The sequence below is a fragment of the Vipera berus genome (genome assembly GCF_964194415.1).
Source record: "Vipera berus genome assembly, chromosome: 1".
Classification (NCBI taxonomy): domain Eukaryota; kingdom Metazoa; phylum Chordata; class Lepidosauria; order Squamata; family Viperidae; genus Vipera; species Vipera berus.
The window spans coordinates 106,823,355-106,836,605 of NC_138202.1; the positions used below are offsets into that span (position 1 = coordinate 106,823,355).

General features: G+C 43.3%; 1 protein-coding gene across 1 annotated transcript in view; it reads left to right on the forward strand.

The window, feature by feature from the left end:
* The window catches only part of TRPM5 (transient receptor potential cation channel subfamily M member 5), a gene marked incomplete at its 5' end in the record, with an annotated part of 127,191 nt that overhangs the window by 71,361 nt on the left and 42,579 nt on the right, over positions 1 to 13,251 (forward strand). The window contains 3 exons of the mRNA XM_081330533.1: positions 3,315 to 3,433; positions 4,156 to 4,506; positions 6,138 to 6,269. Coding sequence (XP_081186659.1) covers positions 3,315 to 3,433; positions 4,156 to 4,506; positions 6,138 to 6,269 — 602 coding nt within the window. The remainder of the gene's footprint in view (positions 1 to 3,314; positions 3,434 to 4,155; positions 4,507 to 6,137; positions 6,270 to 13,251) is intronic.

A 13,251-nucleotide genomic window follows, 5' to 3' on the forward strand; every position in this document is an offset into this window, starting at 1 on the left:
GTATAAATCATCCACATGCAACAAGAAAGTTGAAATTAAAAATTGCACAATTGTTCCTGAACATCTTTATATACAGGGTGTCCTCAACTTACAAGAATTCACTTAGTGACTGTTCGAAGTTACAACGGCATAGCAAAAAGTGACTTATGAGCATTTTTCAGACTTATGACTGTTGCAGCATCCCCATAGTCATGTGATTTACATTCAGCTGCTTGACAACTGACTCACATTTATGATGGTCGCAGTGTTTCTGGGGTCATGTGACCATCTTTTGCCACCTTCTGACGAGCAAAATCAATGGGGAAACCAGATTCACTTAACAACCGTGTCACTCATTTAGCAGCTTCAGTGATTCACTTAACAAATGCGGCAAGAAAAGTCATAAAATGGAGCAAAACTCACTTGACAAATTTCTCATTTAGTTACATAATTATTGGTCTCAGTTATGGTTGTAAGTTGAAGACTACCTGTATTAACTGATTGCTTCTCTAATTCAGGGCTTTTCAACCTTTTCACCCAATTCTACCACTTTTAAGATATGGCAACATCCGAGTACCATCAGTCGCCTAGCAAGGTGTCAAAACTTTGATGACCAAGAAAAAAGAGGAAAAAAGTGATGAAGTACAGGTAGCCCTTGACTTGCAACAGTTCACTTGGTGACTGTTCAAAGTTACAATGGCACTGAAAAAAGTGCCCCCCAAGCCACAGCTGAGCAAGACACCTGCCCACCCACCCAGCACTGATCCTGGAGCTTGGCACTGATCCTGGCGCTTCCGCTGAGCCCTGACAGCCCTGCAGCTCCAGCCATCTCTCGCTCAGGCTTGTGTGGTGCTGCCACTGGTTCAGCTCATTCCCCTCCCCTGCTACCACTTTTCTAGGATGATCGCATACCACCTGCCAGGTGCCAATGTACCACAGGTGGTACCCGTACCACTGGTTGAAAAGGCCTGCTCTAATTTAATTAAATCATTATTTATTCTGAGAGAATTAAACATCTACCCAACACTGCCCCATGGAAAGACTTTAAGGTATTTAGACTAAACTGGCAGGTCTAAGAAATAACTGGCAAATTTTAATTTAATTTAATTTTTAATTTTATTTTATTTTTTATTGAAAAGTTTTAAAATACAATTTACCTTTAAGAATCCCCCCTTCCCCCTCCCTCCTCCCCCCTCCCTACCTCCCCCCGTCCCCCCTCCCCCCCCGACTTCCCAGAGCTAAATACAAGGTATATATATAAAAAGCAATCATAAACAATCATATACTAACAATTATAAACTCTAAAATCCATCACTCTCTAGCTTATATAGGATAAGACAAACCTTAATAATATTAAATATGTATAAAAAGAAACTAAGATAAGAAAAGAAAAAAAAAAACGAAAGAAGACTTATTCAAATGCTACATAAAACTTCTTAACCCTATACTTGTTCTGGATAAAATCAATCCATTTTCTCCATTCCATAATATAGCGTTCTTGCGAATGATCTTTCAAATAGGCCGAAATCTTCGCCATCTCTGCCAGGTCGGAAACCTTTAAAGTCCACTCCTCTATAGTCGGCAGTTCCTCTTTCTTCCAATATTGGCCTATCAAAAGTCTTGCCGCCGTAATTAAGTTCAGCATCAACTTAATGTCCACAACTGTAGCGTCTGCAATTATTCCCAACAAAAAAAGTTGCGGACAAAACTTTATCCTCTGTTTAAAAATCTTCTGCATATTCCACCAGACTTTTATCCAAAAAGCCTTAACCTTCTTACATGTCCACCATATATGAAAATATGTTGCATCTTCATCACTGCACCTCCAACATTTAGGCTGATAATTCGGATACATACTTGCGAGCTTTTTAGGATCTAAATGTCATCTATAAAACATTTTATAAAAGTTCTCTCTTAGATTTTGAGCTTGAGTAAATTTTACGTTCCTCACCTAAATCTTTTCCCACGTATCCATTGTGATAACTTCCTGGATATTTTGGGCCCATTTTATCATACAATCCTTAACAAGCTCTGTTTCTGAGTCAATCTCTATCAATGCAAGATATATCTGTTTGATATGTGCTGGTCCCTGATTCCTAATTTGCTTTATCAAATTCTCATCAGTCATTGTAAATCCATTTTTCTGGTCTTCTTTCCACCTGGCCCGTAACTGAGTATATTGAAACCAATTTTGAACAACCTTCTCTTCTCGCAAGAGGCTATATGATTTCAAACACCAAACGTTTCTTTCCAAACTGAGAATCTCCTTGTACGTAGTCAGGTCATGTTTGAAGCCAGCATGTATATTTTCTATTGCGTGTTTTGGAATTGCCCACAATGGTATCTTGCAACTTAACTTATGTCTATACTTCTTCCAAACTCTCAGCAATGCCTGTCTTAAAATATGCACCCTAAACACGTTGTCTACCTTCTTATCATACAACAAATATGCATGCCAGCCAAACAACAAATCGTGGCCCTCAAGATTTAATAACCTCCCTTAATTTTTAATTTTATTGAATTTATATACCGCCCTTTCCTGAAGGACTCAGGGCGGTTTACAGGGTATAATTTTAAAAACATTAATACAAAAATTAAGACCAATTTAAAAAAGATTAAACTAAGTCCCTGCAACATGTAAACCCCAGTTAAAACCCCAATTAAGACTCAGCCTGAGCCGGAAAGCTCGAAGAGCCAGGTCTTCAGGTCTCGGCGGAATGATCGAAGGTCGGGGGCAGTCCTAAGCTCCACAGTCAGCTGGTTCCAGAGGGCAGGCGTCCCCACAGAGAAGGCCCTCCCCCTGGGTGTCATCCACCGGCATTCTTTGACCGGCGGCACCCTGAGAAGACCCTCCCTGTGGGAGCGCACAGGTAGAAGGGAGCTTGATGCCGGCAGCAGGTGTTCCCTCAAATATCCTGGACCCAAGCCATATAGGGCTTTATAGGTCATCACCAGCACCTTGAATCTCACCCGGAGGGCAACCGGAAGCCAATGCAGCTCGCGGAGCAGAGGTGTTACATGGGAGTAACGGGAAACTCCCATCACAACTCGCCCGGCTGCATTTTGCACCAGTTGAAGCCTCCGAGTGGTCCTCAAGGGCAGCCCCATGTAGAGAGCATTGCAGTAGTCTAAAAGCCACCCGAAACAGTAGGGCAAACCATTTTAAAATAAATCAGATAAAAAGGTACAATATAACATAAATCTGAAGCACATTAATTCCTTGAGAGATTGAGGCTATAAAGTTGTGGGTTCTTACTTGAGAGAAAGCCACTGAATTTATGGACTCTGAGCAAACCTCTGCCGTGAATTTATTCTTATTTTATGTTTTGTAACAGCTTGTAAAAGTCATAGTCAGCAAGCTCAAGAATATCTCGATGAACTCAAGCTGGCTGTGGCCTGGAATAGAGTGGACATCGCTAAAAGTGAGATATTCAATGGAGATGTGGATTGGAAGGTAGATCCTTCTTTTTAAAATGTGTCTTTCAATTCTTTATGAAATTTCGGCAATATAGACCTATCAAGTGCTTCCAATCTTTGAATTGGGAATCTATGACCTGGAGTTAATGCATAGTGAGTCCACCCACATTTTAATGACTTTGATATCCGTTGGGAAATTTTCTGTGATGGCTCCAATCCAGTTTGCTAGCTTTATCAGTTGATACAGCTTAGGGGATTTCACCCAGAAGGTACAGGCTGCTCCATGTAGTTATCAGATAATGACTCAAACCCTCAACTTAATCATCTATGGGTGAATGTATTTACAGTATAAATCATGTAGTGAGGTTTCTCAAGATGCAGGGTAAGACATTGCCTTGAGGACCGTGTAGTCACCTGCAATATGGAATGCTCTCTGCATGTTGCATCATTAGTACACAACTTTTGTATGCTAGTACTGTCCAGTTCATAAGCTTTTTAACTGAACATTTGTTTGCTTGCACAATGGATTGGAAAAAATGACCGTTGAACAGAGTATTATTATTTTTTCTTACATGCTTGTACCTGTCCAAATTACAGCTCAGTTCAGAGTGCATGATTGGCAATATAAAACAACTTCTTATAGTCTTTTGGTTTCCATGAAGCATAATATGTTGGAAAGGATGATACAGTTCCTATCTGTAATATCTAGCAATATTATAATGATGGCTTCTTCTTTTTTTGCATTTGTTGTTATTCTAGTCATGTGATTTAGAGGAAGTGTTGATGGATGCCCTGGTGAATGATAAGCCAGAATTTGTGAAATTGTTTGTTGATAATGGGGCCAACATATATGACTTCTTAACATACAGCCGTCTTCAGAGCCTATACTGTAACATTTCCCCAAAGTCTCTCCTCTGTACGCTTCTACTTAAAAAACAAGAAGAAAACAGACTTACTTTGGCTGGTATGAGTGGACAACACCACAAGGAAGTGGTGGATGCTTGCCCTCTCTTCACTCTTCATGAAGTTTCCAGGGTACTGAAAGATTTTCTACATGATGCCTGCAGAGGTTTTTACCATGACCAAAAGCCTGGAGAAAAGAAGAAAGCTGTGAGTGTTTTATTAATACAAGTTATGATTAATGATGAGCGCAATGCCCTTTGAGGTCTCTTATAACTCTAAGGGCACTTGGCATAACATAAATATTTTCAGAACCAAGAAGTATGTAATGGCAGGGTGGTGTACTGAAAGGAAACCCAGTAAAAATGGTCCCAGTGAGACCTTGAAATCCTGTCTTAAAGGCCAGCTTCTAGTGTCAAGCTCCCGGAGAAGGAATAGTAATAATTTATTTAACTTATATGCCACCCAACTCATTTTATCTCGTACAGTGTAACAGAATAGAGCATTGGTTCTGAAAAGAGAAGTTGTATTCATGCTGCTTCTTCTTGCTTGGAAATCCTTGTGTTGCCCATTAGTCAGCATATGTAGACTACTTAGGCATGACAAAGTCACGCTGTCCAGTTGCACCACGAGAAGGCTAGTCTATATTGCACCCCACCCAACTCAATGATTTTGGGTGAATTTGGGCAGGTATTGGAAAACTGAACTGACAAAATGTATCATAACCTAAATAGGCTTCAAAAAGTACCATGACACTTCCATCGGAAGTACAGATGAAAACGTCACCTGTGCCTTTCTGCCTAGCAGAACTCTTTTGCCTTCCTGCCTTGCTGCTCATAGTCCCTAGTCATTTTTTTTCAGCTACTGCTACTGCTTCTGAGATGAAGCTGAAAATAGTATACAGAATGCATCAGGAAGACTTATTCTCAGTTATAGAAAAAGATCCATTACAACACTGTTACTGGGGGGTGGGGGTGGGGAGGCTACCAGATCTTTAGGGGAAAACCAATAACCTGTGAATCATCCCTCTGAATTTCAGTGCTGACATATTTCTTGGATGTGTGTGTGTGTGTGTGTGTGTGCCTGAAATAAGAGACAGAAGAATAGTTTGTTCTCAGTTGGGCCTGTGCTTGTGGAAGCTTGCTGGAATTTTAATAAAAGTAATAAATTACTGCCTGGTGGAAACTGCTTTTGTTTTTGACAGCCCAAAATAGAATCCAATGTTCCAGAAATCTAGGTGTTTCAGTTAATTTCCACTTCTTTACATGATGCCCCATACATGATGTTCCGATATGTACCTATTCCTATTTATTTAGGATACAGCAGTTGTCTTTAATTTAATGAAATGAAGGGTCTCATAATCCTGTGACAACAACTTTAAGAGAGCCTGGAGACGTGTGTTTATGTGTGTGTGTTAATTTTGGTGCAGATAGAAATGCTGAGTGAGATTTGCAACTGATACCCAATTATATTAGAGAGCCATTGCAATATAAAGAACCATCAAACATACAGATGCACCTGGGTTGTCTCTATAAATATAGGCATCTGGATAGGCATCATATATGTCAAGATATCTATGCTGATTTTACCAAAATGTTTTTCCCCCATCCTGTTTGGAGGAAATTGTTTAAGAAAAATTAGAATGGCCAAAAAAATCAGGAAAAAAGGATAACATAAGCTTATTGTATACCTGGGTTCCAATCAAGGATTGTTCAAGAACAGAGAATTTCTGTTTAGTGAAACTGTTGTGTAAAAGCTTCAGCTGATTTATCTATTAGATTTACATGCTCACAGTAAGCCTGCTGTGGCATCTTAGATTTAAAAAATGTTGATTTATTTAGGACAAGACAAATGCGAGAAAAGTCCCAAGCTTCTTTGATATGAATCAGAAAAGTGAAAATCCTTGGAGAGATTTATTTTTATGGGCAGTGCTTCAAAACCGACACAAGATGGCGCACCTCTTCTGGGCCATGGTAAGCTTCAAGAAGCAGATAATTTAACCTCCCCTCTGTGTATGTAGGTTTCTGTGTGCACATTTGACTTAAAAGGCAATTGTTGGGTTTGTTCATGAAAATATTTCGACATTTATAGTTGGGCAATAATTTTAGAGGAACCAACTAAATGAGCACAAAAGAATATTACACAGTTCTGTTTCTTACCTATAGACTTTGAACATATTCCACTTCATATCTTCCTTTGAAGGCAATGTAATTGCTTTGTAAACATTAGATCTAAACATTGATTTACCACTTGATTTTTTGGGATAACTCTTTATAAGACAAACTATGTAAATGTAAAACAAGAAGGCTGTAAAATTGCAGCATATAAAATATCATGGTTGAAAATCTTAGTATGTTTAAAATCAAAACTCACAGTTCTTTCAGGTACTTTGGCTGGCTGAACCCCTTCTCTGTGTCATCCTGCATAAAAACAATTTCTAAACACTATGTGAACAACAGCATGCAGACATTTGTTTCAGATTCAGTGAGTGGTTTATTTTTGATAAACCCACAAACGCACTTCAGTCACTGTGCTTTACTTGAACCAATGGGAAAGAAGTCAATACTACCCCAAATATAGATTAGCCACAGATTTGATCAGGGACTGTCTTTTATTTCTATATTGTTGTTGATGTTTCTCCTGAAAGCCACTTTGATTTGTATAGATAAAAATGATATAAATGAGAGCCATTTGGTCTAGTGGTTTAGGCACCAGGACAGAAAGCAGGAGACTGTGAATTCAAGTCCTACTGTAGCCATGAAAATCAGCTGTGTGACTTTGTGCCAGTCATTCTGTCTCAGCCCAACCCAACGCACATTGGTTGTTATTGTGGGAAAAAATATTAGGAAGTTGTTTGGATATGTTCACTGCCTTGACTTATTTATACAAATAATAAAGGTGGGATACAATAAATAATAGGGAAGTGGTGGCTCAGTGGGTTAGGACGCTGAGCTTGTCAATCAGAAGGTCAGCAGTTTGGCGGATCGAATCCCGAGTGCCACATAACAGAGTGAGCACCTGTTACTCATCCCAGCTTCTGCCAACCTAGCAGTTCGAAAGCACATAAAAATGCAAGTAGAAAAATAGGGACCACTGCGGTGGGAAGGTAACAGTGTTCCATGCGCCTTTGGCATCTAGTCATGCTGGCCACATGACCACAGAGACGTCCTCGGACAAGCGCTGGCTCTTCGGCTTTGAAACAGAGATGAGCACCGGCCCCTAGAGTCAGAATCGACTAGCACGCATGTGCGGGGGAACCTTTACCTTTTTTACCTTTTACAATAAATAAATAAAAATAAAAAGAATTTGAAATCAATAAAAGAAATGAATAAATCCTGGAATGATCCAGTTTAGACTAAGGAAAGATACAAAATCATGTTCCTCCTCCTCCTCCTCCTCTCTCTCTCTCTCTCTCTCTCTCCTTCTCTCTCTCTCTTACACACACACACACACACACGCACATGCCCACACACAATTCTTGAGATGTTGTCTGTTGTGTAGCGGGTTCTTTGGTGCAGGAATGAAGACAAGGTAAATGAGTACAGGAAAACTCATGGTTTATTTTGTGCAGAGTCAGAACAGGGGAAAATGGCTGCAACTAGCCGCAATATATAGTCTAGCCCCTAGGCGGTAGCCAATAGGTTTGAAGCAACCATTGCCGCCTAGGGATAGCCAATAGCAGCACTAGAGACTTGTAGTCTGGGTTGCTGAAGAGCCGTTAGCTGCTCCAGCAACCCATGTGGTATTACTAATGAGCCCAGTACATAACACCCCTCCCCTCTTAGATCAGACAATATTAACACAAGTTAGTCTTAATGCAATTATCAATACTCATTATCAAAACAAACTTGAATAAAAAGAAACCCATATAGGTTACAATGTTATCAAACAACATTTGAATGAATAGGCTTCATTGACAGCACACTAGACAATTATATCATAGCACCTGAATGAATATGCCTTCATTGACAGTACGCCAGACAGTTAACATCATGACGCTAGTGTCTGTAGTACAGTGGTAGGCTGCAATGCAACAATATTATAGCTCTTTATTTTACAACGTAATCAGCAAGATAAGAAGGAGGCTTGTGTGCCCTCGTGGAACATCTTGGAGTTCCAGTCACTTTGTGGTCTACCAGCTTACCCAGTGGGCTGGATAGACCTGTGTCTCTTGGTGCTCCTGAGTCAAAGGGATTAGATGCTCTCTGGCTGGCCTCTCCAGGTTGGCCCACCCCAGAGTCAGACTGATCAGCAGAGTAGGCACAGCGGTTGCTGAAGTCCGGTTGGCTTGCTCCTTCAGGGGATCCAAGTTGCATTCCTGGACTCCCCACTTCTCCCTCTGGTTCCTCCTCAGTTATGAAGGAAATGTCCTGAGAGTCCATGTGAGGACTGGCTTGGCCGCAAGTTTGAGGACCTTGGGAGGGACATATGATGCAGTCCTCACTTAGTGGCCATTCTGGAAACCGTTTTCTGAGTTGATCAATGTGGCGTCTGACAACTCGCCCTCCCTCCAACCCCACTTTAAGACGGGCCTGGATGCTTTGGTAATGTGAGGTGTTCTCACGAGTGAATCGTTAAAGGAGCTTCCAAGCAAAAAGCATCACGCAGAGATGCAATCATATTAGCTTTATTCATGATAGATCAAAGAGAAAGAAATATTTGGCATGAAAGCATTCATGCCTGCATGTGAGAGAGAAATAAAATAAAACAAAACAAGCTAGCATTACATGACTAAAACAAGAGATTAGGAGTAGAGATAGAACTGGAGAATAGAAGTAGAACTAGAAACTAGAACAAAGAGCAGCCCCTCGTGCAGAGGTATTTATGGGGGGTCTTGGCCCCTCCCTGACCATAAAACTCTCTCGCCAATGGGGCTGTGGGTCTGAGACCCTTGGCTCATCAGTGGAAGCAAAGAAGCCTCTTTGCCTCCATCTGATGATCCTTTTGGGGAACTGCCAATGGCTGGCACTAATCATCTAACAATTCCCCTTCTTGCCAGCCAATGACAGGGACCAGTGAATGTATGTAAGGGGTGAGCAGGTGTCATAGACATGCATGAAAAACATTCAGAAGGTCAAACACAAATGCTTACACAGAAGGTTGTGCCGGTCAATGGGAACAGGCTTGGTAAACAGATCAGCTATCTGGTCAGCTGTATTACAGTGCTCAACATGTATAAAACCCTCTTTCGCAAGCTGCCTGACATTTTTATAGCGTATGTCTATGTGGCGAGATCTGGAGCCTACTGCATAAGCCTCCGAGATTGCAATTGCGGCAGTGTTGTCCTCTAGAATTTGGATGGGCAGAGGAGGAGATGCCCAGATGTTTGTTATCAGCTCATTGAACCAAGTCAAATCATTGGCCGTGTCTGACAGGCTGGCAAATTCAGCCTCGGCCATGGAGCAAGAAATAAATTTTTGCTGCCTAACATGCCAATGTATTGGGCAGCCATTTAGCAATATGAGGAAACCAGAAGTGCTCCATCTAGTTTGGGTGTTGCCAGCCCAGTCTGCGTCTGAGTAAGTGGAGAGCTGGGCCGTCTTCCCCTTCTCTGGTTCTAGCATAAGGAGAGCATCAGCTGTGCCCTTTAGGTATCTAAGCACCCTTTTAACAGCAGTCCAGTGGAATTCCTTTGGGTGTTCCACGTGCCTGGACAATAGATTCACGGCTAAAGCTATGTCAGGTCTGCTCCAATTGCTGATGTATAGCAAGGAGCCAATCACAGATCTGTAAAGCGTGTTATCTGTGAACTCAGGACCGTCCTTATGGGTGTGGTTGTAAAAGTCGCTTTGCATTGGGCTATGCTTAGGATTAGATTCTGTCATTTTGCATTTGGCCAGTAATTCCTCTATCTTTTCTTTTTGAGATAGAGCGAACCCCCCCCCTTAGTGGCCAAAATATGCACACCCAAGTACTTGTCAACCCGCCCCAAAGACTTCAGAGTAAACTTTTCTTCCAGGGCCTTGGCAAATTCATCACACCTTTCCTTGTTAGGCCCTACATATAATAGGTCGTCCACATAAACTAACACCCGTTCTGTGGTTCCCTTGGAATTGCGTGTGAAAACACATTGATCTGCATGAGATTCTGAGAAACCAACTCGTTCTAAACTCTTTCTAAGACAGTCATACCATAATTTCCCTGACTGCTTAAGACCATATAACCCTTTGTGAAGCAACCATGTATTTCCCCCTTCTTGCTGGTAGCCAGGAGGAGCTCTCACGTAGATCTGCCGGTCCAAGTTGGCGTGGAGGTAAGCCGTCTGGATGTCGAATTGGAAGACTTCTTCTCCCAGAGCGGCTGCAGTCACGAGGGCGACCTTGACGCTCTCTGCCCGGACGGTTGGAGAGTAAGTCTCCGAGTAGTCCTCCATATAACGCTGAGCGAAGCCCTGGGCTACCAAACGGGCCTTGTATAGGTAGAGGCCATTGGCAAGTGGTTTGGCTTTGTAAACCCACCTTGTGCCAATGACTTTCCTCTCCTTTGGAGGTTGCTGGGGGGTGAAGACCTTGAGTTGTTTTAAGCTCTGCATTTCCTTCTTCATCGCGAGCTGCCATCTCTCCTGCTCCTCAATGGGCAGCTCCTGGATGTCAGAGAAGGATTTTGGGGTGACCACAACGCTGTTGACAGACACGATGTGGCCAATGTCAATTCTCTTTGGCGGGACCCCTTTGTTGGACCGCTTTGACCTCCTTACCTTCTGCCACTCACCGCTCTTTTCTTCCGCGGGTCTCTGAGGTGTCGCTGGGGGTGAAGACGGCGTGTCTTCTTCCATGGGACTGGACGCATCTTCGTCTTGTTCCTCACTTTCGTCGGTGGCAGGGTATGTGGTCGTCTCAGGTGATGTCGTGGTCGGTGTGCCTCTGCTGGGTCGGTTGGCATATGGGCTCAGATCATTTGAGTGGATCTGGGTCCAATTGGAATCCTCTTCGAAAGAGGCAGATTGGGAAGTCACAGGCCTGCCCCCTTCTCCCAGGAAACGATAGGCCTTGGAGCCAGGAGCATAGCCCAAGAACCTTAGTCTCTGGGAAACAGATCTCCCCTTCTTCCGCAGCTGCTTGGGGATGTGCACCCATGCATAGGTACCAAAAACACGCAAATGTGCCAGATTTGGTTTCCTACCGTGAACCAGGAAATATGGGGTCTGGTTCACAACACTGCTCCAGGTGTGGTTTAAGGTGTAATTGGCATAATGGACCGCCTCTCCCCAGTATGATTCTGCGACACCCGCGTCTGCAATCAGACTACGCATCATGGTTTGCAGGATTCCATTCCTTTTCTCAGCTACACCATTCTGCGAAGGGGTAAACGGTGCAGTTAGAAAATGGCGGATGCCCTTTCGCTTTACCCAGTCCTGAAACTTCTGAGACATGAACTCAGCCCCACGATCGCTCTGCAATTGTGCGATCTTGGTCTTGTACTGGGTCTCTACGAAGTTGTACAGTGACTTTATGGCGTCAAAGGCTTCAGATTTTTCTGTGAGAGTATACACGTGGCCGTATCTTGAAAACTCATCAACGGCAGTGAGGAAATACTTTTTCTTTCCTAGGGATGGTGTGAAAGGCCCAACCAAATCAACATGTACAAGTTGGTACGGATATAGAGACTTACGTAATGACACTTTTGAGGTCGGGGCAGCCTTCCTCTTTGTTTTCTTGCAAATGGCACAGTCCAGAAACACGTCACAGTCCTTGAGCTGGACTCCCTCAGCAAATTCTCCCATCTTTTTAACTACAGGGAAGCTTGCATGTCCTAGCCTTCTGTGCATGAGGTGGACGCACTTATTGTGAATCGGCTTCCCCATTGACACCCTCTTGGCTCTAGTTGCTTTGAGTGGTGCTGTAGGTGCCTGCTGAGATTCAGGCTCCTTGCCCACACTGCCCTTGGAAAGCCTTGGGGCAGGCTGTGGTGGCTTGGGAGAAAAATATGGTAAGCCGTTTATGATTGTAATATTTCCAATGACCCTCTGGTCCCTGGTGACATGACCTCCCCCCTTGCGAAATAAAACTTCCACTTTGTCATCGTCACACAATTTGGTAATGCCTAATAGGTTGTTGGCTATGGAGGGAGCGTGCAAGACACCTTCAACTTTCCCAAGACCAGGTACAGAAACAAACCCCTCCCCAACAACTGAAGCAGTATCTCCATTTGCAACCTTGACAGATGAGTTAATTTTCTTTAACCTTTTAAAACCTTGACTTATATTAGTAATGTGAGAAGAAGCTCCAGAGTCCAGTAACCATAAGTCAGTGGAGCTATTAGCCTTTGTTGTGGGGGTGAGGGAACAAGTATGCAGAGAATTTCCCTTGCCCCTGCCACGCCCCCTTCCTTGCCCCTTGCCCCTTACTTGATTGGGACCACGTTTAGGGGCTTGATGTTGATGGGGGCAGTCTTTCTTGAGGTGCTCCTCAGAGCCACAGATGAAACACTTTTCAGTTCCTTTATCATTAAAAGGGAAAGGTATCCCTCTAGTGGACAAGGAGGGAATATTTTCTTGTTGATTATTTAGTAACTCCAGATGGGCGTGCCCGGAAACCATGTGATCCGGGGGAGGGCGTTGTTCAGGATTTCTCCCTTCTTCCCATGAGGCATTGGGGGGGTCGGAGCCCAGATTTGCCAGCCGGCATTTTGTTCTCAGAATTGCAAGCACGTGGATTTTCATCGTTGCTGCAAGCACATGGATTTTCATCATTGCCTGTTTTGCCCTGAGAAGCCCATCGCTGTTCATGAAGACCTGAAGAGAAGGTAGGAGGCTGCGGGGGTTGATTGTTGGGAGGCTGCAGGCTGGACCCCCCCCGGCAGTTGGGCCCTGGGGAGAGAATAGGAGGCCTGGGGGGGCTGGGCACCCCTGATGCTGCCGCCGCTGTCTTGCTGGCCTCTAAGGCGCTGGCCAGTGCTTGCATGGCTGTCTGGAGAGCCGTTGTAACAGTTTTGGCTGGACAGACCTCATTGTCA